At 43.3% G+C, this 27,934-nt stretch overlaps 1 protein-coding gene across 1 annotated transcript in view; it reads right to left on the reverse strand.

Annotated features, from left to right (window-relative positions):
• Nucleotides 1-6,552: 6,552 nt before the first annotated feature.
• LOC143122366 (lipoxygenase homology domain-containing protein 1-like) overlaps nt 6,553-27,934 on the reverse strand; it is a 59,830-nt gene continuing 38,448 nt past the window's right edge. The window contains exons 12-42 of the mRNA XM_076283174.1: nt 27,511-27,646; nt 27,126-27,280; nt 26,589-26,749; nt 25,399-25,475; nt 24,977-25,173; nt 24,493-24,608; nt 24,151-24,227; nt 22,657-22,817; nt 21,478-21,808; nt 21,081-21,232; nt 20,852-20,985; nt 18,152-18,315; nt 17,878-17,982; nt 17,546-17,674; nt 17,179-17,343; nt 16,522-16,703; nt 16,126-16,242; nt 15,786-15,948; nt 15,386-15,540; nt 15,012-15,221; nt 14,682-14,778; nt 10,515-10,720; nt 10,085-10,270; nt 9,836-9,963; nt 9,619-9,736; nt 9,136-9,313; nt 8,729-8,914; nt 8,193-8,363; nt 7,732-7,870; nt 7,420-7,575; nt 6,553-7,033 (exon numbers count right to left, since the gene is read on the reverse strand). Of these exons, the coding sequence (XP_076139289.1) occupies nt 6,553-7,033; nt 7,420-7,575; nt 7,732-7,870; nt 8,193-8,363; nt 8,729-8,914; nt 9,136-9,313; nt 9,619-9,736; nt 9,836-9,963; nt 10,085-10,270; nt 10,515-10,720; nt 14,682-14,778; nt 15,012-15,221; nt 15,386-15,540; nt 15,786-15,948; nt 16,126-16,242; nt 16,522-16,703; nt 17,179-17,343; nt 17,546-17,674; nt 17,878-17,982; nt 18,152-18,315; nt 20,852-20,985; nt 21,081-21,232; nt 21,478-21,808; nt 22,657-22,817; nt 24,151-24,227; nt 24,493-24,608; nt 24,977-25,173; nt 25,399-25,475; nt 26,589-26,749; nt 27,126-27,280; nt 27,511-27,646 (5,133 nt within the window). The remainder of the gene's footprint in view (nt 7,034-7,419; nt 7,576-7,731; nt 7,871-8,192; nt 8,364-8,728; nt 8,915-9,135; nt 9,314-9,618; nt 9,737-9,835; nt 9,964-10,084; nt 10,271-10,514; nt 10,721-14,681; nt 14,779-15,011; nt 15,222-15,385; nt 15,541-15,785; nt 15,949-16,125; nt 16,243-16,521; nt 16,704-17,178; nt 17,344-17,545; nt 17,675-17,877; nt 17,983-18,151; nt 18,316-20,851; nt 20,986-21,080; nt 21,233-21,477; nt 21,809-22,656; nt 22,818-24,150; nt 24,228-24,492; nt 24,609-24,976; nt 25,174-25,398; nt 25,476-26,588; nt 26,750-27,125; nt 27,281-27,510; nt 27,647-27,934) is intronic.

Below are 27,934 nucleotides of genomic sequence, written 5' to 3' on the forward strand. Positions count from 1 at the left end.
AAATCAGTAGTAATATATGTTCTTACCTTAACTTTCACGAGTTGAGTCATACCTCTCCCGCGCCGGTAGGTGCACTCAAAGGCTCTGTCGCGCGGCGCGAATGTGTTAGCATGTTGCTATGCTAGCGGGCTCTGCCGTGGCCGTAGAGAGAGGAACATAGCAGTAATCAAACACCTCCACATTTTCCCTACTTAAATACAGTTGCACGAGTAGTTGATAAAAATATGTACGTCACACAACATGAAACGTGGCGATTTTCCAAGCGAATAAACAGGAGAACTACAATGTGTGGCGCAATAGCACTTGGGAGTACTTCGACCTAGCGTGGTAATATTATTAACACCTAATTGTAGATCCTATCCACCACAGAGTTTAGAATCCATGCTGGATCGACCCTCAGCCTCTCCCTCCCCTCTGAGCGAGAGAGAGGCACACACACTAGAGATGCGCTGATGGGCTATTATTTCAACCATAACTGCATAGCAAAAATCTAATGGATGGCTGATGGATGATAAGTTTTGCTATGCAGTTATGGTTGAAATAATAGCCCATCAGCGCATCTCTAGTGTGTGTGCCTCTCTCTCGCTCAGAGGGGAGGGAGAGGCTGAGGGTCGATCCAGCATGGATTCTAAACTCTGTGGTGGATAGGATCTACAATTAGGTGTTAATAATATTACTACTCCCAAGTGCTATTGCACCACACATTGTAGTTCTCCTGTTTATTCGCTTGGAAAATCGCCACGTTTCATGTTGTGTGACGTACACATTTTTATCAACTACTCGTGCAACTGTATTTAAGTAGGGAAAATGTGGAGGTGTTTAATTACTGCTATGTTCCTCTCTCTACGGCCACGGCAGAGCCCGCTAGCATAGCAACATGCTAACACACGCGACAGAGCGTTTGAGTGCACCTACCGGCGCGGGAGAGGTATGACTCAACTCGTGAAAGTTAAGGTAAGAACATATATTACTACTGATTTTGGGTGGCGTGTTCCTTTAAGACCAAACTGTTCTCAGATGCTTTCTGCTAACTGTGCCGATTTACAAATTCTGAATCTGCCTTGATAATTATTCTACTTTGTCTTTTATTACTTTTTTTACTACTTTTGCCTTTCTTTTTATTATGATCTTTACCTTTTAACTATTCTTTGACTATATTGCCCTTCTATGCTTTTATTTGTTATTATTGTTTGGTTTTGTTTATGTAAAGCACATTGAATGACCTCTGTGTATGAAATGCGCTATATAAATAAACTTGACTTGACTTGCCCTCTCCCCACATACACAGCACACTATCCCATCTCCCCTGTCATCCCCCCAACACACACATCAAGACCCCTTGCAGTTGGGTTAGCCCCTTGAGCCGTGGATCTGCCCAAGGTTTCTTCCTTGGTAAGGGAGTTTTTCCTTGCCCCTGTTGCTCTTGGGTGCTCCTTGTTGGTGCCCCCCCCCCCCCCATCCCAATCCTCCCCCACCTTTCTTATGCAGCCCTTGCCACTTAATCTACTAAACCCCTCTTCTACTGCACTTTTTACCCCCCCCCCCCCATTAATGCACAAATAGGCTGACACCAGACATAATTTCTTACTTCCAGAAACTATATGCATGTGACAATAAACTTCCTTGTATCCTTACCTTAGGCTAGTGTATTATGCACTTCTACAGAATTTAAATAACAATGTGAAAATAATAATCAGACTAGTGAATGTAGTTAAATGAATTGCCAATACACCCTGGATATAAAGAAATACAATAATTAAATATTTATTTAATAATATCCACGTCGTGAACGTGACAACCCAAAAGCTGACAAATGTCAGGGAGCAACAATTCACTCAAGGGTAACTTAACGTTAACAGGATAAAACAAACGCTAACGAAGGGTAATGTTAAAGATTAACATATAATGCTATGTTAGCTTAAGCAAAACAGACACCAGTGTGAAAGACAGACAACAAATACAATACATATCTCATTCAATCACACGAATACACAACTCACAAAATAGTATCACATCATATAACATTAAGGCAATAACCCAACCCAAGCGCTGGCCGTTGGAGCTCGTTGGTGCACTGAAGTCAGCTCTATGAGCTGAAGGCAGGGTAGCGACCGCTACGAAGACCGAGTGTGTGTTGGTGTCAGTGTAGGTGTACTCACGAACGAACAGTTTAACTCCACTCAGCCAAACCGACGACCGTTGTCCAGGCGCAGACGGGAGGCAAGCAGCTGCCTTGAGCTAGCCAACTTGGCAGCGACACCAGCAATAGCAGGGCGGTTGGTCCTCCGGTGGGCTCAGCACCGGCGGAGAAGCAGTCGTCCTCGGGGAGGTGTAGCTCCGGTGGGCCCAGCACCGGACGTAACAGTCGTTGAAGAACGTCGGGTAGCTCCGGTGGGTCCAGCACCGGAGGTATAAACGAGTTCGTCTCTGAAGGAAAACTGTAACAAGAGCTAGAGTAGCTAGTAGCTAACGACCTGTAGCTGCTAGCACTAGCAAAACAGTAAGCTCAAGTTGAACAACCCGACGAGAGACACGAAGTCAGTCCACTCCAAACCGATCACAATGAACGTGACCCACTCGCACAGTTCACCGTTCGTGGGCCGGGGTACATAAAAGCACCGCTAACGTTAAGTCTCCACCGAACAGCACTGACAGGCGGAGCAGGAGAAAACAGTGACCTCTCTCTTCTCAGGACAAACTGGGACTGATGAGCCTTCTCCTCCTCTCTGAGGAGATGGAACCTTCACATTACCCGCGATTTCGCGGGTATAAACAAATAACAAATAATCATTGGCGGAGTATAAATTTCAAATAAAAGCAAAACAGACAAAGACATTTGATTGGTTCACACACAGAATGTAGTAAATCACAGTAGTAAGTAAGTTACAAAGCATTCTGGTACATGGAGTAAATACAGTACATGTTATTAAATTGTCAGCTTTTACAGGTGCTTACATACGTATGACATATACACACAGTAGACATATGTATACATAGCCTACATGCACATACACAGGCACACCCACAAGCACATGCATGCACACACACACACACAAGCATAAACACTTACACGCACACATGCACACAGTTCAAGAATTTCTCAGAATTATGAACAGGCAAGATGGGGGTGGGGTTGTATAAAATGTATTTTACATGTGATCTATTAACTAATCATGTTTTGGTACTTGTTGTCTAGCAGATACCAGTGAGAATTGAGTGTGCATTATGCAATTCAGTGAGCCAGTTAGAATCCTATATGCCTTTCACCTTTTGTTTTTAGCCAGCAGCCAGACCAGCAGATACCCTAACTTTGCTGAATTACTAAAGCTAAGCAGGCTTAGTTAGTACTTGGATAAGAAACCTCCTTGGGAGAGTAGGTTCCTGCTGGAAGCGGTGTTGGTGGCTGGCCAGTAGGTGGCACTCTTCCCTGTGGCCAAAAGCCACCAAACAAATATCAATCCCAATGTCCTATTGCAGTGACAGGGACACTGTACAGCAGTCGTTTTCCTTTGCATGAATGTTAAATTGAGGTCCTGACTCACCATGGTTGTTAAAGATCCCATGGCACTTATCGCAAAGAGTAGGTGGTTCCCTGATTTGCTTTATTTATGTACACATACATAAAGACACACACACATGCGCGCACACACACAAAAACACACTACACATGCACACACACATACATGCACACACACGACACGCACAAACATGCACACAAACACATAAACACACACACACACACATGCACCCACACATACAAACACACCTACATACACAAACACACGCACACACACTCACACACAAAAAAAACACACACAAAACACATATACACAAAAACAACCACACACTCTGCACACACACTCACACACAAAAAAACACACAAAAAAGGAACAAAGTAGGAAATGAACACAATTTGACAAGCGTGACTTATTTTTCTGGAAAAAATGTGCTGGACTGGGCGGCGTTCATATTTTGTACCGCTCTGCGGTACATCTAGTTTTCCCAACGCTTGTGCACCTCTATTCAAAAACCCGGGGACCCCTGTATGAACTGTGATTGGCTGTAAGGCAGTCTTAATGTTCTATGGTTAGAGTGCCTACAAATAAACTCTTTGACTGTAGTTTTACCTATTTAAGTATCAGCATATTTCTGATTTAACTTATCTATTTATCTATTTAACTTAATATCCTAATATTTATTTTCCCTGTGGGTTACAGAACAAAGATACAAGACTCAAAGAATGCACATGAACGTCTGTGAATTCTAAATCATCATAATATTTACAGTGAGTTTAATAACCAAAAACACACCTTCCCCTGCATGTCCATGCTCTTGCTGATCTTACAGTACTTTTCCTCACCAATACACACGTGTAAGAGCATTCAGTCCTCCTGTTCATCCACAGGAAGGATCTCTCTGCTGTTCCGTCTCTCACTGTCGTCTTCACCCTTAGATCACAGAGTCTCAGCCTACTGGCCTGATTATTGACTAATAATTGATGTCTCTCACCTTGATGCACAACACCAGAGTTCGGAGTACAAAAGCAGGAAGAGGAGGAAAGATGAACCTCTAAAGGAGGAACACTGCTAGGCTACGGCATTAAATGAGCCCCAAATACTGTACATACATATACCTAAATACACTTAGGCTACACTGCAGCAGCATTTCCCCACAGGTCAGCAATATATATGCGATGGTAAATGCTATTCTGAAGTGAAGTCATATTTCATGTAATATTGGTGAGATGGGGTTGACACATTAAGACTGGTCAATATAAATGTGGGGACATCTTATGTGTGCGAAACTATGTCCTCATACACTTCTGCATCTGATGATGACTCTAAGCTCTACTGCATCCCATCCTATATGAACGTACATCTAACATTCATTACATGTGTGTTACAGCATTGAGTCTCTCACACACACACACATCTGACATCCATCACTGATTCTTATGGAGCGTCTCTCCCTGTGCCCCCTCCCCCCTCTCGCCCTGTTCCCTCTGCTCCTTTTCCTTCATCAGTATTTAGGAGGAATGTTTATAATATTCTTTGTTTATAATAAGCCAGACTTCCTTCAGATGATATTTTAAAATAAATTAATAGTTATTTAAAGACTGGATTCTAATCTATTTGTGTGTGTCCATGTGTATGATGTGGCTTACATAGTCTTTCAGCAGTTTTACATAGGCAGCTTCATTCTAAATACTGTAGTTTAGTGGAAATGCACATGGCTTTTTTCTGTGAATTATAAGTAACCTAGGCTTTATTAACTCTAAGGTAACCTGTTTCCTATGCACACATTGTCCCATGTACTTAATAACAGCATTTGCTTCTATGGTTTCTGTATTCGTCCAGCTGTTCGAGGACAGAAAAGACAATGTCATAAATTGATGTAATTAAATGACCCCAGGTAAACATGGGTCACACCTTTATTCCTCCACACCCTTTCATGCAGACGTGTTGTCACAACATTCAGTTAATCACGGGCCTCAATTTCTCTCCACGCACATCAGATTGGAACTGCTGTGTCTGTCTGCTTTGCCTGGCACTGCCAGGTCATATCTGGCAAGGTCTGGTAACCCTCACCTCAGTAGGGTTCATAGGTCAGGGAGATTGTGGTATCTGCATGTGCCTGAGTTATGTAGTAGTGAAGGCAGTGACACAGTGCTGCCTTAGAGGATTCACAGAGGTCTCCACTGAGTCGATTTCATCAGGGGTAACTCCTCTAGAGAGAAAACATGATGCTGACTATATGTTTACATGCTCAATTCAGATTTTTCTTCTTTTTTCTTTCTTTCTTTTTTATTTGAAAAATGTTATGGGGCCAGTACCAGACTCCAACTCCAAACTCCAGTGTGGACTAGTGTGGAAGTCCTAAACTGACCTGTATGTGGAAACGCTATCAACAACACAGCACGCTACCTTCCAGAAGTGCACACGGAGGCTGAACCGGGAGTGTCATTTGTAAATTGATAGCCAGCAAATTCAAAAGCAGGTGATAACGAATGTCAATGACCGTTCACACTGAGGCCACATTGCAAAAATGGGAGCTGTATCTGATTTAGTACCACATATTGAAGTTGCCCAAAATCAGAGCTGAAAAAGTAAGATTCCATGTGACTTGTGTTGTTCACAAACCCATATGAGTCACATTAACTGAAGCATTTGGATTTGGCCTGGTAATGTGAACGTGGCCTAGTCAAGAGTAGTGCAATAAAACAATTGAAAATTGCAAATGGCAACTCGGGGCAGTTTGAAGACAGATGGAGGAAATTTAAACTTTACAATTAGCAGACACCAAGTCAAAGCATTTTAGTGAACAGTTTAGTCATTGGCCCATAGTATACCAAATAAGCTTCTGAAGCACAGAAACAAAAGTAGTCCACTAAAGCAGTGGCAAACATAGCCATGAAGGCTGTAAAGTGAGTCTAAGGCACTTTAAGGAGTTCAACTGCACCCTGTTTCAGGATGTTAAGCTCACACATTTGTGTCTGCCAGTGCTCCTATTGTCAAATTCCGAGTCACAGTGCATGGGTAAGCCTACAGTACGTCAGTATTTGGGGTAGATCACGCGGCGCGTCTGCCCGTCCGCCCGATTCTTGTCCAACCACTTCCCACACAGGAAGATGGTGGTGACTCCGTTGGCGGTGTTGGTGACCTCCACACGCTCCAGCAGCCAGCTGGGGTTGAAGCCCTTGCTGTCGTGCTCCACGATCACGTGCGTCAGATCGCCCATGTCCAGCATCTCCATCGTGAAGCGCTCGGTCCGGTTGCGCTCAAACAAGTTTCGCAGGCGCTGCCGCAAGGCCCGTCGGCCCGAATCCCCGTTTGTGCCGAAGAGTGTGATGAAGACGTTGGCGTCGGTGCCTGCCCCTTTCTCATCACCCGTGACCACGATGATCTCGTACCTGACTGGGCGCAGGCTGCGGGCCTTGGAGGCAAAGCTCTCCACGATCTTGCTGCACTCGAACGTCACAGGGTCGTCACGTTTGGAGGAGAGGGGAATCTGAGCGTTACAGTTGAATATGTACCTGAGGGAGACAGAGAGTTAAGCAATAACTCAGTATAGACCTTTCAACAATAAAAACAAAAACAATGCTTGAACATTCTATTTGGTTCCCAATCTACTTCCTCTGCATTAAGATAACTATGGAATGTTAAAACTGAAGCCTTGTGGGGCCAACTATGATGCTGATAATGGAACTCTCTTGAAAGGGTCTATATTCAAGTACATCTTCTACTACATGGAATCTCTCAAAATGAATACACAGTTTATGCCTGAGGCTATTTCTCATAATCTCGTTAATCTTGTGCATACAAATATCGTCAATCTGGCTTTACGGAGCAACATAACCTGGTGTTGCTGTACAGTACTTGTTTCTGTGCCATCACTCTTATCCATTCAAAGTCCACCTACTTGTTTCCGAGCTCTTTTTCTCTGACAGTGACTTCTAACACATGCCAAGAGGCTTCAATTTTGGTCTTCTTCCCATCTTTGGGTATGTGGCCAACACAGATACCCGCAATGTCACCCACAACCTTAGAGGAGAACTCAAATCTGTCTGTGCTCCCGCTGTGTGGGCACAAAAATGAAATATTATTAAATATAAATGACCACATCAATACACATACAATTTGATAGACATGAAAGAACTTCACATGTATTAAATACAATATACAGTACACATTCAAAATGACTTAGCAAAGGCACATTAGGCCTACACATTACCGTAGGAATCGCCTTTTCTTCCCTGAATTTTCTAGAACAAGCTCTTTGGAACGTCCCTTCCTTCCCTCCAAGATCATCCACACATTCTCTCGCGTCTCTGCCTCATCTGTATCTGCGGTTACTGTGATGATTTCATACTCTATCAGACATAAAAAAACATTTCAGTTCATATAACAGTTCATCAGTGCATAAGAAACACCTCACCAAGAGACATATGATGTATGTATTACACTAGACTAATTTGACAATGTACAAACTTCATTAGCTGAACATATGTGTTCACTGTCTACGTATGCTTTTGTGCTTACTATCCATTAACCTGAGGGGATTATTTTGACTATTTATGGTCAATAGAATATATATATAAGTTTTATAAGAAATTTCTAAGCATGGATGTACATTAATGGTCTTACAAAAGATATCGTTTGATGTTCAGTGGTACCCCCTTAAGACACACTTACTGGTTTTCTCATTGAGGTCCAGAATGTCGTTGTTGGCACAGCCCAGCTCTCGTATCAGCTGTCCATCATCCTCATTCTTGGCAAGCCACCTTTTGCATGGGAAACGGAAAGTTTGATCCAGGATGTCATCTCGTACATCCACGTAGTCAACATACCAACCAGCAGCTGGGCCTAGACACACACACAGACCTATTTTTTAACCATATTCATATTTACAGTCAGTCATGACAAAGGTGAATTACCATAAGATCCACTCGCACATGTTAGTTGGGTAATCTGATGTGATCTGGTTCAAACTGTGTTCAAATTGACTGGAGTATACAGCTCTAAAAAATTAAGAGACCACTATACATTTTCCTGCTGTCATCTTATGGTTGCTGTGTGGCATTTGACTGAGTTGACGGTTATATTCAAATGTGCAATTTTGAATATGAATGTCAACTCAGCAACCAAAGGATGACATCAGAAAAATGTGCAGTGGTCTCTTAGGTTTTTCCAGAGCTGTATATTACTTTGCTGCCCCTGCATGGACGCACCTGCATTGTCGTGCCATAGCCGAACTTTGGACAGGTCGCCCAAGCTGAGCATGTCTGGGAATTTGAAGGTGTCCATCTGTTTGCGTTCAAACTTGTTATTGTTGTTGGAGTGTTTGAGTGCCAGCGGTCCTGTGTCCCCATTCTCACCGAAGATCATTAACCACACATTGGCATCTGTCCCTGCACCTAAACATGACAAATCGACAAGATAAGCAGCAAGCCATACATATAACGACAGCAGCCAGTCACATCATAGTGAGGGAATAACCCACATTAACCTATACACATTTTGTGTGTGTATGTGTGTGTGTGTGTGCTCATTTTAGAGTCAACAGTTTAATGTTGTATGATACAGGTAGTGTGTGTGTGTGTTGTGTATGATAGGTAGTGTGTGTATCTGTGCGTACCCATGGCTTCGCCTGTCTTGACATTTACAATGTAGTTGGTCAGCTCCATCATTTCTTCCTCATCTATGACAGCAGGCATCTCAGCGCTCAATGTCTTTTTGGAGCCAAGGGTGGTCGACAGCCACTCAGAGTACGTAAACTCTGCCACTTCATCAGTTTGTACGTTACGCAGGGCAACCTACACACACATAAAGCCAAATATGTCTTAGGCTACTTGATGCTTCACACTCCCTCTAAAGTGATGCGGGTCAGATTATAATATAGAAGAGAGGGGGGAGCAGGCCAAGAATGTGCCCACAAAGGTGTGAAGCTGTTTCAGTTACACTTCAGGAGTGTTGGTAGCTAGCCAAAAAAATAAATAAAATGCAAACACATTCATTAGAAACCAAACCTCCACATGCAACCTTCGCCTATACATCAACACACCAACAACTGCAACATCCAACGCATGCAACATACGCCTATACATCAACATACACTCACCCTTTCCAGGAACCAGTCGGGTCGGCTGCCAGAGGCGTCAACTCGGACCCGCATCTTTTTCAGCGGTGCAATGTCTTCAACCTCGAGAGTGAACGTGTCCTCCTGTCCACGCTCAAATCTACACACACACAAACACACACACAAATTCACACTTTTACTATACCACTATTAATAATAATAAACCCTGTGTGTGAGAATGAGAGTGTGGGGTGAGAACCTGTCTTCATTCTTTGGCAGCAGCTTCTCATCTGAGCTTCCGTTGGCCCCAAATATAGTCAAGTAAATTTGTGTGTCTGTTCCTGCATTCTGCACATCACCTGTAACCACAGTTACCTCATAGATGATCTGAGCCAGGGGAAAAAAGCAGATAAAGTAAGTGAATCAGAATCTGTGTTCACGAAAAATGGATCTATTGTATATTCTTGTGTCAGTTCGCAGAATTCATGTGTGAATGTGTGTTTACTACCTTTTGTGCAATGGAGATGACAACAGCATCCATGATGTGGAGCACACGGGTAGTGAGACCGTCACCACGGTCTTTGGCCAACCAGCACTTACACTGGAACACAAACTTCATTCCTTTCGTTGGCACGGCAACTGACAACTCATGCACCATCCAGCAACTCTCGGGAGTTGCTCCATCATGACCCAGCTATTAACACATGGATGGAAATTACATTAGTATTGTAATTATTTGTTCTTTAAAATGCAGAGATTGTATAATTATAAACCTAAAAAATTTGGATAACTATCTTCTGTAAAGGGAATATGATAATATGATCAAGCTCAGTTGAAGTGGAAACCTCTAGCCGAACCAGGAGAAGACTGCACCACTGATCTAAACAATACAGTTTTAATGACAAAAGTGATATTGTATGGTGAATTATGCATCTTGCCTCCACTCGTTTGATATCTCCCACATCACTGCCTTGGCAATGGAAGCTGTCCAGAGCTCCAGGCAAGAAGCAGCTTTTTTCTTGGGGCATTTTCAGCCACATACGGTCTGTGGCTCCCTCTCGTCCATGGATGATGACGTATGCACGGCTGGTGGTCCCCGCATCATCCTCATCACTTGTCGTCACAGTGAAGTGATAGGGGATCACTGGGCACAACACAACATCACCATAGAAGCTTAGCCAGCCCACACACACACACGCACGCCCACACATTCTGGAAGTCTTCAATTATGGGTTCCCATGTTACATTACATTACATTTGGCTGACGCATTTTTAATCAAAGCGACTAACAACATGGTAACAGTTGTAAAAAAGTTTTAAAGCAATTCTTTCAACAATTTTAGGACAATTTAAAAACGGCAGAGTACAGTAAGAATAAGTGCAAGTTCAAGACGGCTGGTAAGTGCTAGCATCAGCAAGACTTGTTGTAAGTGGTGCTATGAGAGAAGATGTTCTCTAAAGAGCTGGGTCTTCAGGAGTTTTTTGAAAATGGAGAGGGATGTCCCTGCCCTTGTAGGAACTGGCAGTGTGTTCCACCAGGGAGAAACAAAAGATGAGAAAAGTTTGGATTGGCCTGAGCATACCGGTGGTAGAGCTAGACGTCATTCGTCTGAGGAGCGCAGCGGTCTGGAGGTAGCGTATGTCTGTATGAGGGCATTCAAGTAGGTGGGAGCAGAACCGGAGACTACTTTGTAGGCAAGGGTTAGAGCCTTGAATTTGATGCGGGCCGCCATAGGTAGCCAGTGTAGCTGGATGAGCAGCAGGGTAACATGTGTCCTTTTGGGTTGGTTGTAGACCAGGCGCGCCACCGCGTTCTGGATCATCTGAAGGGGTTTCACTGCGCAGGCTGGGAGACCTGTCAGGAGGGCGTTGCAGTAGTCGAGTCGTGAGATGACTATTGCCTGAACCAGAAGTTGGGTAGCATCTTGAGTCAAGTAAGTCCTGATTTTCCGTATGTTGTAGAGTGTGAAACGGCATGACCGGGAGACTGAGGCAACATGATCTGAGAAGGTTAGTTGGTTGTCGAGAACAACTCCTAGATTTCTTGCAGTCCTGGTAGTTGAAACAGACAGGGAGTCAAATTTGATGTTGATGTTGTAGTGTATGGTAGGTTTAGCTGGGAGGACCAGCAGTTCAGTCTTTGAGAGGTTCAGCTGGAGGTGGTGTGCCTTCATCCATGTAGCTATGTCTGAGAGGCAAAGAGGATGCGGTGATCAAAGGCAGCCGATAAGTCAAGCAGAATGAGTACTGATGACCGAGCGGTCGCCCTGGCTTCTTTTAAGGCTTCTGTTACAGACAGCGGAGCCGTTTCGGTAGAGTGGCCGCTTTTGAACCCAGACTGATTTGGATCCAGAAGGTTGTTCTGTGAAAGGAAGTCAGAGACCTGTTTGGAGACTGCTCGTTCAATGCCTTTCAATAGGAAATCAGGAGTGAGACAGGGCGGTAGTTCTCGACTTGAGCAGGGTTGAGAGAAGTTTTCTTAAGTAACGGTGTTACCTGGGCCATTTTGAACGCTGTTGGAAATGTGCCGGAGGTTAGCGAGGCATTGATCACATGTGTGATAGCTGGTGCGATGGTCAGGCTGATGGACTGAAGTAGGTTCGTAGGTATAGGGTCCAGCGAGCATGTGGTAAGACCGATACTTCACTCTCGGAGAGAGGCGCGAATGCTGAAAAAGATGTTCCAGCAGCCCCTAGAGGTTGTAGGAGTGTGGTATCTGAGTCTGATGCGTTGTGTGGCCATGTAGAGAATTGACTGCTGATTGCCGCCACTTTGTTTGTAAAAAATGAGGCAAGGGTATCCGCAGTAAGGCTGGATGGAGGAGGAGGCAGCTGAGGGTTGAGTAGCGATTTGAAGGTTGAGAAAAGTTTTCGAGTGTCTGTAGCGCTGTTGATTTTGTCATTGTAGAAAGCCGTCTTAGCAGCAGTGATGCTGGCTGAGAAGGAGGTTAGGAGTGTCTGGTAGTTTTTGAGGTCATCAGTTAGTTTGGATTTGTGCCATCTCCTCTCCGCGGCTCTGAGTTTGGTGCGCTGCGATCGGAGGGTATCATTTAGCCATGGATGAGTGTGTTTGGATCGAGCTGGCCTTGTGGTAAGAGGGCACAGCTCGTCTAGACACGAGCTCAGTGTGGAGCAAAGCGAGTCTGTGGCCTCATTAACCTCTAGAGAGGAGAAGGTGTTGAGCGGAGGAAGAGCGGAGGCAACCACTGAGGAAAAGTGGGTTGGAGACAGGTTCTGGATGTTGCGGCGGAACGTGACCATCGGCTGAGGAGCCGGAGGCTGTTCTGTCAGGCTGACGTTGAACTGGATGAAGAAGTGGTCAGAAAGATGGAGAGGCGTCACCATGAGGATGTCTGTGCTGCAGTTCCGAGTGAGGATCAAGTCAAGCTCTTTGCCAGCTTTGTGAGTAGGTGGGCTTTGAACCAGTTTGAGGTCAAAAGAGTGGATCAGGGCCAAAAAGTCCGCTGAGCCTGGGGCGTCTAAGTGGATGTTCATATCGCCGAGGACGAGAAGCGGACAGTCATGCTCAGGGATGGAGGACAGCAGAGTGTCAAGTTCGTCCATAAAGTCACCTAGTTGGCCTGGAGGGCGGTAGATGACCAGCACGTAGAGTTTTGCTGGGGCGATCACCTTGATGGCATGGAATTCGAATGAGACATATTTGTTTGAAGGCAGCAGCGGGGTGAATTTCCATTTGTTGGAGATTAGCAGGCCTGTCCCACCTCCTCGTCCAGATGGGAGAGGGTAAAGTTAGTGGAGAGTGCAGCCGGGGTGGCAATGTTCTCTGGTTTGATCCAAGTCCCATGTTCTTATAGAACCCAAAATCTTGGTGTTTCCAAGCAGATATTAGTGAGCTGTTGACACTTTTGATTATCATCATGCACCCACTCAGAGTGTGATTGTATTACAAATTGTCTTTGTCTAGGCGCAATTCCACGGAAAATTGACTTTTTGTCACATCCATAACGCCAGTGAAATGCCTTGGCATTTGTATGATTTTAATGATAACATTCATTTTTTGTGCATTTTTTCTCATTTACATTCTTCAGTCAAAAATAGCAAATGCTCAAATTTCATGTAATCATTCACATCATACCATATCATTACATTTTATTGGCATTATGGATGTTACAAAAAATGTAATGTTCCATGGAATTGCCCCTAGATGGTGTCATCTGTGATGGTGAATAATGCAGAATCATTCTGCACTGCCTACATTCATTTTAACACACACCACTGTTTATAATTTCCATTAATTCTCATCTGTGGTATCATTCGTCCAACTGTGCATAAATAATGCCCTTTGCTCTGGTCTCCAGTTTCCATTTTGTTTTAAATGCATGCATGAAGCATAGCTCCAGGTAGGGTTCTAATGACTATCTTAATATGTAGCAGGAACTTGATTCCTATCATCCAATGCAATTTAGTAAAGTGCCCTCTGGACCTGTGTTGTCCCATGGGGAGAAACAAAACTAATCAGGTAATAAATACCTACTTGGTGGTAACATACGTAGAGCGAGATATGATAGTCCCAGAGAGATGACAATATGGCACACATTTACTGATTCAGAATATTCATCAGGGTTAATCCTATGTCAATTCTATAAATGTATTGATATTAAGCCATCTGCAGGCTGTTTGGAATGTGAATATTTAGTTTGTCAGGGCAGTTCTATTGTTTCTACATTATGCAGATTATATATGGGCTTGGGTATATATATATATATATGTGTGTGTGTGTGTGTGTGTGTGTGTGTGTGTGTGTGTGTGTGCAGATTATATCTGGACTTGGGTATATATATATATATATATATGTGTGTGTGTGTGTGTGTGTGTGTGTGTGTGCAGATTATATCTGGACTTGGGTATATATATATATATATGTGTGTGTGTGTGTGTGTGTGTGTGTGTGTGTGTGTGTGTGCAGATTATATCTGGACTTGGGTATATATATATATATATGTGTGTGTGTGTGTGTGTGTGTGTGTGTGTGTGTGTGTGTGCAGATTATATCTGGACTTGGGTATATATATATATATGTGTGTGTGTGTGTGTGTGTGTGTGTGTGTGTGCAGATTATATCTGGGCTTGGGTGTCTTTGCTCACATAAACTGTCCTCCTCGTCTCTGCTGTCTTTGTCTCTCTGGTTCATGTTGCTGTCCAGTCCCCGTAAGCCACTGCCATCCCTGGGACCCTCATAACCCTACAAAAGCACATAGATTGAACATTAGAGCAAAATATCTCTCTCTCTCTCTCTCTCTTTCACACACACACACACACACACACTCTCACACACACACACACACACTTATACACACTAAAGCAGACATATCCTTGTCTGTCCAGTATCATCTCTCTCTCCCTGTCTCACTCAGAGACATAAACACTCTCACACACAGTATACACACTTTCATACAAACATACACTCACACACACCTTTACGTAGAACACTCGGCAGATTCTCATGTCCTCTCTCTTCCTGGACAGCCAGCGTTCACACAGGAAGAGGAAATCCTCCTCTGTGTCCAGGTCCATCACTTCCACCTCCTCCAAGTACCAGTCAGGACTCAGCAAGCTGTTGTCATGACGAATACGGATCTTGAACACCTGTCCAAGGTCTACAGCCTCTAAATTGAACTCATCCACCTGCAAATAAAAAAACACCCCAAAAACACATCATCATCACATCTAAGCTTTGGGTTAGAGGGCCTTTGTAGTTGTCTGTTTATTCCCATTTGTACATGCAGTTCATATCACTGTGTGTGACTTTTTTGCACTTTGCACATGTATAAGTGTCTTTCTTGTCTTACCGCTCCTCTCTCAAACTTGTTGCTGTTGGTTGCTGATTTGCTGAGTTGCCTCTCCCCTGTGTCTCCCAGATCTCCGTAGATGGTGATGAACACATTTGCGTCTGTCCCTGACCCATACATGTCACCCGTTCTTACGACAACTTTGTAGGTGTGAACTACAACCACCAAACACAATCATACACAAGTTCAGGTTAATACACAAACATACAGTATGTCTGCAATGTGTGCATGTGTTTATGAGTCAATAGCATTTCTTATCATCATAATATATCTGGCCCAAGTCAACATTCTCAAACTACATTAGCTTACATTGCTAAGCTAAGGTATTTACAAACAAACAAATGAAAATATAAATATATATAAATATATGTGTAAGGCCTGCACATGCAGAAACACCTACTCTCTAGAGCGTCGTCCACCTCAATCTCTGAGACTCTGAGAGTTCCATCTCGTGCGAGTTTCTCTGTGATGATGTCAGAGGGCACCAGCTCACAGATTGTTTCCCCATCCTCCTCTGAGGTGGCCAGCCATCTCTCACATGGAAATATCACTGTCTCTGAACCCTACACACACACACACACACACACACACATCACTTTGTGAAAACCTTAACAAGGACATGATATCTATGAAAATCAATCAAGCAACAGCATTTCTTTTCACACATTTGTGTTGTCTGTGTGTTGGTGTGTGTTTGTTTGTTTGTTTGTACAGTCAGCATGCATAGTATGTTTACATGCCTTTCCCTTTCTCAGCAGTCGTCTAATCTCAATCCGATCCAGGTGCCAGCCTGGATTCACTCCACGGTTGTCATGACCAACACGAATCTTCTCTATAATATCACCAATATCCTCCAACTGTGGACATTTAAGCAGCCATTACTGACACAGCATTGACAATTCAAGTCATTTATATCAAGCAATGGATCATGTGACTAATGTGAAATACACAATCCATCAAGTATGATATATGCACAAACAAAAAATCCTCACAGAGCAGTGTGAATTGTTATTAAAGTGACTGTGTGCGTGTTTGCGTGCGTGTGTGTGTGTGTGTGTGTGTGTGTGTGTGTGTGTGTGTGTGTGTGTGTGTGTGTGTGTGTGTGTGTGTGTGTGTAAATGTGTGCAGAACAGCACCTCTACAATGAACATGTCCTCTGCGGCTCTTTTGAAGTACATTTTCCTCTCTCTTTTATTGACACATAGAGACTTCTGGGTGGTGCACACGCCATTACAACCATACAGAACAATAAACACATCTGCATCCGTCCCCGCAGCGAAGATGTCAGTAGTGAAAACCTTGATCTCATACGGAACAACTAGAACAAACACACAAACACATATGAGCACATGTAAAAACAGATAGGAGGGGGCCTATAAACATGTACACAGCATTATCCACAGGGGTTCTCAAATGTTTTGGTTCCAGGGAGGTTTCAAAGGAAATTTTCTGAGGACCCCCTCATAATCGTTAATGTGGGTGGGATCAAATAGACACAATTTACTTGTTTTATTGGTGAAAAGGGTCGCCATTTGTAGATATAATTCTTTTAAATGATAAACCGCAACTTTATCATTTATAGCAAATTATTTTGCGGACCACTGCCCTCTGGATCGCGGACCCCACTTTGAGAACCACTGTCCTAGAGCTATTTGTAGCTAACTACTGTTAAGTACTGCTAGTTTCTAATTGTGCTTACACTCTATGTCTAACCAGCAGAGGCTAGTATTACATCTTACTCTCTCACACTCTCTTACTGAACACACACACACACAGACAGACAGATTCCTCACATGGTGTGTAGTGTTGTGTCTGGAGGTGGGCTGGGTAGAGATCTCTCTGAATGGCCCCATCCTCCTCCCCACGGTCCAGCCAGAGGCCACATGGGAAGACCAAGCGTTCCCCCAGCGACGGAGCGTCAATCTCAACCCAGTCCAGAAACCAGCCTGGAGAGCCACCTGAAACACTCAAAGACACACATGTTTATAAACACACAGAAATACACACTGATCACATCACAATTAATCAAACAGAATACACGAAATGGGGACACATGCAAGGATGAAAAATCTGGTTAGAATAACAGAAAGTTAAATGTCAAATGAATGATAAATGTTGCATCGCTTGTTTATCTGTATTTATGAGATAATGTTCATGTACCTGAGTTGTCATGACCAATACGAAGCCGCTTAAGTCTACCCAAGTCCACTGCCTCCACTGTAAACTCATCAATCATCCCTGCCTCAAACTTATTCTTATGGGTCTTAGAGGCCTTCAGGTTGATTATCCCTGCCAATGAGGAAAATCACACTAATATGTACATTCACATTTTATAAGAACATATAAGCATATGAGGCCACATTTGAACATTTAAAATTAGCATTGTCATTGATGACATATTTGCATGTATTGCACATATATGCTAATGTACAAGTTAAATAGGGAAAGAATGAGACAAGAGACCTGGATGTGTACCAGTGTACAGTCTCTACCTGTGTCATCTTTGGTGCCATACAGGATGGCGTAGACATTAGCATCAGTCCCAGCATACTTTTTTTCACCTGTCTTCACTCTCAGAGTAAATGTGGTAGACATAGCTATAAACATGGACATACACAAATATGAATTACTTGAAAATCCTATACACACATCACTGGTACCAAAGGAAATAAAGTCAGCATCTATGTGTTGACTGTATACATATTTTGTATGGATAGGTATTGGATGATTGTGTCATTGAGTCCCCACTGTGTGTGTCTGTCGGACCTTTCTGCTCGAGGCCCAGAGTGGGTGAAGAGCCCCCCTCCTCCTCCTCATCATCATCCTCCTCCTCTCTGTGCATGAAGGCCTCGTCCACTGGCACCAGCTCACGAGCAATCTGACCATCATCCTCATCTACGGCCAGCCATCTCATGCAGGGGAAGTAATACCTGACACACACACACACACACACACACACACATACCAGTACACACACACACACACACACACACACACACACACACACACACACACACACACATACAGTATCTCCCGAAAGTTTTTGTAAATATTTTATTATATCTTTTCATGAGACAACACTGAAGAAATGACACTTTGCTACAATGTAAGGTAGTCAGTGTACAGCTTGTATAACAGTGTACATTTACTGCCCCCTCAAAATAACTCAACACACAGCCATTAATGTCTAAACAGCTGGCAACAAAAGTGAGTACACCCCTAAGCAAAAATGTCCCAGTTGAGCCCAATTAGCCATTTTCCCTCGCCGGTGTCATGTGACTCGAAAGTGTTACAAGGTCTCAGGTGTGAATGGGGAGCAGGTGTGTTAAATTTGGTATCATCACTTTCACACTCTCTCATACTGGTCACTGGAAGTTCAACATGGCCCCTCATGGCAAAGAACTCTGAGGATCTGAAAAAAGAATTGTTGCTCTTCATCAAGATGGCCTAAGCTATGAGAAGATTGCTAACAGCGCTACCAGCTTTGCTGCAGGAGGTTGAAGGGGTGGGGGTCAGCCTCAGACCATACGCCACACACTTCACATCAAATTAGTCTGCATCGCTGTCGTCCCAGAAGGAAGCCTCTTCTAAAGATGATGCACAAGAAATCCCGCAAACAGTTTGCTGAAGACAGTTTACTGGAACCATGTCCTGTGGTCTGATGAGACCAAGATGAAATTATTTGTCAAGCGTGGAAGCGGCAACCAGGTGAGGAGTACAAGGACAAGTGTATCTTGCCTACAGTCAAGCATGGTGGTGGGAGTGTCATGGTGTGGGGCTGCAGGAGTGCTGCCGGCACTGGGGAGCTACAGGTCAATGAGAGAACCATGAATTCCCATAATGCACTGTGACATACTGAAGCAGAGCATGATCCCCTTCCTTCGGAAACTGGGCCACAGAGCAGTATTCCAACATGATAACGACCCCAAACACACCTCCAAGACGACCACTGCCTTGCTAAAGAAGCTGAGGGTAAAGGTGATGGACTGGAGGAGTGGAAGAGGATTCCAGTGGCAACCTGTGAAGCTCTGGTGAACTCCACGCCCAAGAGGGTTAAGGCAGTGCTGGAAAATAATGGTGGCCACACAAAATATTGACACTTTGGGCACAATTTATGAGATATTTTCACTTAGGGGTGTACTCACTTTTATTGCCAGCGGTTTAGACATTAATGACTGTATGATGAGTTATTTTGAGGGGACAGCAAATTTACACTGTTATATAAGCTGTACACTCACTACTTTACATTGTATCAAAATGTCATTTCTTCAGTGTTGTCCCATGAAAATATATAATAAAATATTTGCAGAAATGTGAGGGGTGTACTCTTTTGTGAGATACTGTATAGATAAATATATTAAATGTGAAGTACTTTATCCCAGCCTGGTTAGCACGCATACCTTCTCAATTAGGATTTAGAGTGGGTCTGGAAAAGGTTTATTGACTTACAACTTCCAGCAGGGGCGTAACTAGCAGAGAAATTAAACTTAAATTGGTGCATTAAACTCAGAAGCGCAGCAATCTTGTAAACCATGTTTCCCAAATGAAGCACATGATATGCCGATTGAAGCGCATTCCACTCAGATAGCTAGGTGGCTACCAGGCCAATGTTATCTTTTAATTACAAACAGAACTGCCAAGCTATATCCACAAGCCATATCTACCCTAGCAACACCCTAGCAACCATCTCAATTACCCAAGCAACCAGCATATCAACCACATATAGTGGTGGTTGCTAAGTTGTTGCTAGGGTAATTGAGATGGTTGCTTGCTACGGTGTTGCTAGGGTAGATATGGTGGCTGCTATGCTAAGTGGTTGCTATGATGGTTGCCAGGGTAGTCATGTTAAATTATCAATATGAAAGTGGTTGCTAGATTGTTGCTAGGGTAATTGAGATGATTGCTAGGGTAGATATTGTGGTTGCCATGCTAAATAAAGCGGTTTGAAGTAGATGAATGGAGAGAAAATTGGATGGAAGGTGCCCTGTGTCCTTGTTGAATTGAGAGAGACACAGAGAGAAAGGGGGGGCTAGAAACAGTTGAGCAGATAGCAGTTGGAACAGGTGCAACTCAGTTTTAGACACAGAGAGGAAGAGGGCCTAGAAACAGTTGAGCAGATGGCAGTTGGAACAGGTGCAACTCAGTTTAATTGGCTCTATGATGTCATAATACAAATACAAAGTCTATGGGGAAAAATAAGCTTGTTTTTCGTTAATATCTGAAAAAGTATAAAGTTTACAAAAGGTTAACTTTATCTTATTCGGCAGTGACAAAGACTAAAGAATGTTTTCATAAATAGTCCCCAAGTTTTCTACCAGAGCCAATCTCAGGTAGATACAAAAAAAAGCTCTGTTGCAGAAAATAAATTTCATCGTTGTGTGTTTTTCCCCAATATGTCCTCTCTTGTCATCCTTACAGGACAACACAGTTTATGTTTGTGTGTGTATTTTTTTAATGGAAACTCACGTTGTTTCATCCTTTGAATCAATGATTTCAACACGATCAAGGAACCAAGCAGCATTTGCGTTGCTGTTGTCATGCCGAATGCGCAGCTTCTTTAATGGCCCAAGGTCAATCGCACTAATCACAAACGTATCCTCCTTAGAAAAGCATATTTGGAGGGCAAAGGTTAGAAACCATGTGTGTGTGTGTGTGTGCGTGTGTGTGTGTGTCTGTGTGTGTGTGAACAGAGCACCTGGTTACGCTCAAACTTGTTGAGGTGGTTGGACTTGCGTAGGTGTCTCTCTCCTGTGTCTCCACTCTCCCCGTAGATGTTGACAAAAACTTTGGCATCGGTTCCAGCACCCCATGAAGTCCCCGTAAACACATGCACTTCATATGTATTCTCTGAGTAGACACACACACACACACACACACACACACACACACACATTCACAACTATGAATGAGTGATTCCCTGTACCTGCTCACATAGGTTTAGATAACAGTTTCTGTACATACAAATATTGGTTGTATGGTTGAAATAGATCACTGAAATTTAACAAAAATCCATACAAACAAAATAACAAAAAGTCTCTGATTCTCTCTCTCTGTCCTTGCTTCTCTCTCTCTTTCTCTGTTTATCGTCATACCCTCAAGCTCATCGTAGTCATCCGCCAGCAGCTCTACTACGAGCTCTCCATCATTCTCATCTCGGGCGAGCCAGCGTTCACACGTGAAGGTGAAAGTCTTCACCACCTCCTTCCATTCCTCTCCTGGACCCTCCTCTTCATCCTTCTTCTTCTTCTTCTTCTTCTTGTCCTTCTTATCCTCTTTCTTGTCCTCCTTCTTCTCCTCCTTTGGCACTAGCGCCATGATGAGTCGCTTGACGTGGACGGTATCCAGGAACCAGCCGTCGGCCACGCCCGAGCCATCATGCCCAATACGGATCTTATAGACCCGGCCTACATCCAGAGCCTCGATCTGGTGTAGTCAATAAAACAAAAACATGTACATGAATGTCGATTTCAGAGATTAAGAATGACAGAGATTTATCCCACATATAACACGTTCCTATAACACCACACCTGTCAACTGTAAGCTTGCGGTGAATTTGTAGAGAACACATGTTGAATTCAGTAGCCTACTCAGTTCAACACTCAATAATCAATTCAACCAGACAATGGAAACCATAAAAAATGGTAACACCATACTATAACAGTAGGAAATACTAACTACACTATACTACACATAATAAAAATAATTTGTCTTTAATTGCATTTAAGGTATCTCTGCATTGGGAGGTTTTATCCCCTGCCTTGTATATTATTTCTGTACATGGGGACTGTTTGTCCATAAGGTTTCACTTTCACATGACACAGTTACACACACACACACACACACACACACACACACACACACACACTTAAACATACACACACACGCACACACACACACACACACACACACACACTTAAACATACACACACCACACAAACACACACACACACACACACACACGCTATCAATGCTATTAATCTTGAAGCTCAAAGGTTTCCATTTCAGACAAGGTAAAGATCTGTAAGGATCCTTTGACTCCTCTTTCGTACACACCAGATCGCAAGGCTCTCAACTTTACACAGACACACATCTGAACACCTTAAAAACACCTTACCACACAGCCTGCACCCCATTCACATACATTTAACCTATACAAACAGATACACTTCAATTATCATTATAGAAGTCACCCAAAACATGCATTTACTGTACATATCATTACTTAAGTTTAAATACACATAACCACCTTAAATATGGACACTCAAAAATACCTTAAATATCTCTGTAGTTCCTTTTTCAAAATTGTTTGACCTGTTCTCAAGTCTGAGCAGTTCCGTTTTGCCTTCGGTGCCATAGATTTGCAGAAAGACACGTGCGTTCGTCCCAGCTGCAAACACCTTTCCTGTCACCACTGTCACCTCATAGTTGATCACTGCAAAGGTTAGTAAACCAATAATCGATCAACCAGATAATGACAACCATCAAAACTACAGGAGAGTGGTGCAACTGTCATTTATTAACACTCAAAAGTGTTATTAGGGAAATTGACAGGATCTTTAAAAACTACCATTGTTATATTTGAAACTTACTTCAAGTGTTCAACTGGTAAAAAAAAGCCATAAACCTCAGAGACACATTCAATTCATAGACATTCTGAACTGATAGCATGTTTTGACCATAGGTCAGGAGCCATTTCACAGGTCGTAACATCATGAAACATATTGTTAGACTTTAAAGACACACAAAGCCAATTGGAATTGGCATCGTCACCGAAGGGGCAAGTGTTGTTTTTGTTTTTCTCAATTGGGATGGACAGATGGTGTGATTAACTGGTGCACAGAGACGCGGGCAGATTAAGGAGGCTCTCTCTCCCAGGCAACATGGCTTCAGGAGACACCATTTCCTCTCAAGTTTCCATGGGGACTGCATGACTTTTGCTATCATGCCAGGCTCTGATTTCGTTTAACACGTTTCCTCCTTTATCAGCAGGGGCATGATCCTGTTCAGGATCTAGTGTCACACATTTGATTCCTGGTCAGGACCTTTAGTAAGCAAACAAAGAGACTAGTAAAGGAGACCAGGGCTGCATTAATCCTTCACAGGGCCCACAGGGCCCACAGGGCTAACACGATTTTCACTATTAATTACATCCTTGAAATCATTTTGATAATATATAGTCAAATGAAGGAGAAATGAACATGCCTGTTGTCCCCACTATGTGCTTTTTCTCCAGGTTGGATAAGTCCGACAGCTTGATAGCTTAAGACATAATCTGTTTTTTTTTTACTTTGTATGTTGTGTTTTACGTAGGGCATCTTGGGGTAGGACTCATTTTATCAACCTTGATTTTTCCAACATCTTTTCTTTGTACCCCTGTATATCAAGAAATGTTACATGCACCATGACCCAATTTAGGTGCTCCCTTTGAAGATTGTATACACACCACACACACAAACAAACTGACTCATTCTCTCTCACACACACACACACACACACAAACACACACACACACACACAGAGAGAGGGACCAGTTTACATCTAGTCTTTTAGCAGCCCCTTTTATCCCGGGTGACTTTCAGTGCAGGGTATGCATTTTTTATCAGCGTTTGTGATCCTAGGAACATGAACTTTTGTTAGAGCCTTGCCCTACTAGCTGAGATGCTAGACCTATCCCCATACACACACAGAGCTGAGATGCTAGACCTATCCCCATACACATACACACACAGAGAAAAAGAGAGAGAAAGAGAGAAGGGGCTGATTACATTTCTCGATTTCAAGGACTTCACTGGGATAGATCTCCACCTCCACTTTCCCATCTGCCTCATCTCTGCAGAGCCACCTGCGCGCACAAACACACACACACACACAGAGTTATCTACAATATCATCCTTATACTCTTTACTCATACATACATACAGTAAATGCACAAACAAATGTGCATATTCATACACACAGCAATAGCAACAATCACTCAGAACATCAGAAGGAGGTTTTTCATACAAACACACAATTCAGATGCTCCCATTGACCTCTCTCTTTCTCTCTCTCTCTCTCTCTCTCTCTCTCTCTCTCTCTCTCTCTCTCCCACACACACACACACACACCTGTGTGATGGGAACATGTACTGCTGGCCATGAACTGGAACACTGAGCAGCACGCTGTCAAGAAACCAGCCAGCCTTCAGACCCTCATTCGTGTGGCCTATCAGCATACGGTTTATCTGTCTCACATATACACACACACGTACACGCACACACACACACATTTTACATGGTAGAACCAAAATACATTCTGAAAGGCAGATATGAACAGATATAAATATGATAACAGCAAATATATATATATATATATATATATATATATTTTATTTATTTTTTTCATTGTAAGTCATTTATTTTTTACTGTTTTTCTACCTGTTTCTATAGGCAGAATTGGCAAAAGTGTGAGTTTGCACTGTTGTAGAATATAATTCCAAATGTATTTTCTCAAGATAAGTAAGCTAATAACTAAATAAGCTCTTTTTTAAATTAAGTTCAAAGTAAGTAAGTAAAGTTGTAGGTACAGGACTAGATTCATAAACCCCCTCACCTTCCCAATGTCATATGTCTCCAGTCTAAAGGTGTCCACCTGTCCCGTCTCAAAGTAGTTCCCCAGGTCGTTCTCAGACACAAGCAACAGAGCTTTAACTGTGTGTCCCTTTTCTCCATAGAGCTTCACAAACACCTTGGAGTCGGAGCTGGCTCCGTTTATACTGCCCGTCCTGATGGCAATGTGGTAATTCACATCTGTAACGGACAAGGGCATGTACCTCAGACCTGATGTTTGGCCAGTTTGGTGAATATATGTTAACTAAACCACCACTCATGGCAACAGCAGGAGCTAAGAGAACCAGCATGAAATGTGCAATGTGGGACTTTATGGGTCATTACTTGTACAATGAGTCTGTGTGATCTGTATTGTTTGTATTTGTAAGTGTGTGTGTGTCAGTGAGTATATGTTTTTAAACTCACTGAATAGACGCTGGCCATCTGCTGTGGGGACCAGCTCTCTCACAATTTGGCCATCGTCCTCATTACGATCTAACCATCTGAGAGACAGTAGAACAGGAGATGAGTGCATTTGTTTGTTTGTGTGTGTGTGTGTGTGAGTGTGTGTGTGTGTGTGTGTGAGTGAGAGAGAGAAGCGTGTGTGTTTGGGGGGGGTTAAAAGAGAGAAAGAGGCTGAGGGCCAGATGAACGCGTTTGCGTCCACTTCAGCCGTATTTGTTTCGCAACGTGCGTGTAAAATCATTGCGAGGTATGTACAAACAGGCCGCAATGATGTAAAAGCGAAAACTGCCTGACGTGGGAGCTGAAAGTGGCAGATTGCGTTGTTCATGTCATACATATGCATTCATGGGAGGATCCAGGGGAAAGTGGGAGTTTAGCGTAAAAAGATGGGAGGGGAAGAGTAAAGAGCTTTCACGTCATTCACTTAAACTTTCCTACTTGCTAGATTTGACCAATTTTCCATAGCCTACGTGCACAAGTAGTTTGAGTAAAACTACTGATCTTCATTATCTCTCTGCTTGTTGACATATTATCATGTATGGTATTATTTCATGATAGCTAAACGTTTAATTCTTTTTAATGTTGGCATCAGTTAACTTCATTCAACTGCACTTGTATGTAGGCTCTGCCATTCAGTTGTGGACGTTCGTAAATTGCTGATAACGCTACGTTCGCAAATGTACGTACATCTGGCCCTGAGAAGCTTAGGGAGAATGTGTATGTGTGTGTGAAAAAAGAATGTGTGAGACAGCAAGAATGAGTCACAATCGTTTAATTGGTATAGAGTGAGTGTGTGAGAGACAGATAGAGCAAGAACAAGAGGGAGAGAGCGAGAGAGTGAGTCTGTGTGGTTTGGCAGTTTAGCTCATGTTTCCCTTTAGGCTCCATTAGCAACCGTGGTAACCTAACGCTACTTCATTAGCCACTGAGTTAAACAGGCTATCAGAGAAGTGTGTGAGGGTGTGTGCTGCTATGTGTGAGAAGCCCAGAGAACATTCCGCGGCTCCCCAGTGTTAGCTGAAGATCCCTACAAGTCAGTATGAGTGAAAAAACGCAATAGTATTTCCTGAATACTGAGTGAATGACAGAAGCTCAGTCTGGGGAAGCAATGATATAGTGAGAAACAGCATGTAATTGGCTGGCTGTCCTGCCTGTTACAGGGGAATTCCACAGCGGACGATTCTGGTTGGCCCTCCTCACGGACCAACACTTTATCCACGAACCAACCGCAGCCTCCGCCCCTCCCATCATGGCCGATCCGGATCCGCCGAATCTGGCCTAACGACACCGCTTCAACCATAAACTCGTCCGCCTGCACACAGAGCACACCATATACGGTGTAGAAAAACACATCTCTGCTTTTTGGGATGTGTGTGTGTGTGTGGGGGTGCGTGTGTGTGTGTGTCTGTGTGTGTGTGGGTATATGTGTGTGTCCACATACGCTAATGCATTTCTAACATGTTTATAAAGGTACAGGTAGAGTTAAGTGATCAAATCTAAATCTAGTTTATAAGTCAGTCTCTACCGAACCGATCAAAGATCCTCTACTGTATGTCTACTCTACCGACTGCTCTCATCCTCTTCTCATCAATAGACTTATGCGAGGCTACTGTGTTTACAATCTGAGTTCCTTCACTGGACCTGATGACTGAAAGCCTAATGTCTGTAGATTAGGCGGGAGTACTCACATTGCCTTTCTCAAACTTGTTGACGTTGTTCTGGCTCTGGAACATGAGTCTCTCCCCCGTGTCGCCCAGGTCTCCAAACATAGTCATGTACACACTCGCATCCGTGCCGCTCCCATTCACTCTCCCCGTGCAGATTGTCACCCGGTACTTGATGACTGGTGAAATAAATACACCCAAAAGAAAAACAACACAAACTAAATCAGGTGGGAAATCAGCTTGGGAAATCAGGTAGTTGATCAGCTTGGGAAAATTCACAATTGAATTACTTGCTATGATATACCCTTTTTCAATTACTTTCCAATTACTTGGTTTATCTCAATGCAGGGTCTCTCTCTCTCTCTGTGTTTGTGTGTGTGTGTGTGTGTGTGTGTGTGTGTGGTCTTACGTGGCAATGGCTCTGGGACAAGGGGTCCAGTTGCCGGAAGCTCTCTGATGATTTCCTGATCATCCTCGTTGATGTCCAGCCAACGGCCACAGGCAAACTTGTACTTCTCTTTAGTTAGTGTATTCAACAGTGATACCTACACACAGACAAGCACAGATGTATACACAAACTTGTGCTACTTGGCCCAGTTTAATCATATTAAAGGCCAATTCTGGAGAAAGTCAAGTTTTTAACCTTGTTTACAAGAAATATGAGTGAAAGTGAGTGAAAGTAGTCAAAGTCATGACTGAGGTTTTCTGCTTTGGATCTACGTTTTGATCAATCAAAGCCCAGGTGGGCTCATAGTCCAGTGTATCATAAAGGCACAGAACCAATCCTGGGGTGGAACAGTTATTCACAAAGTTAGCAAACATGTGAGCTGCAG

The sequence above is a fragment of the Alosa pseudoharengus genome, unplaced genomic scaffold, assembly GCF_046254945.1.
Source record: "Alosa pseudoharengus isolate Yale_2024_CS ecotype anadromous, Long Island Sound unplaced genomic scaffold, YU_APseudo_1.1 YU_APseudo_1.1_scf_14, whole genome shotgun sequence".
Classification (NCBI taxonomy): domain Eukaryota; kingdom Metazoa; phylum Chordata; class Actinopteri; order Clupeiformes; family Clupeidae; genus Alosa; species Alosa pseudoharengus.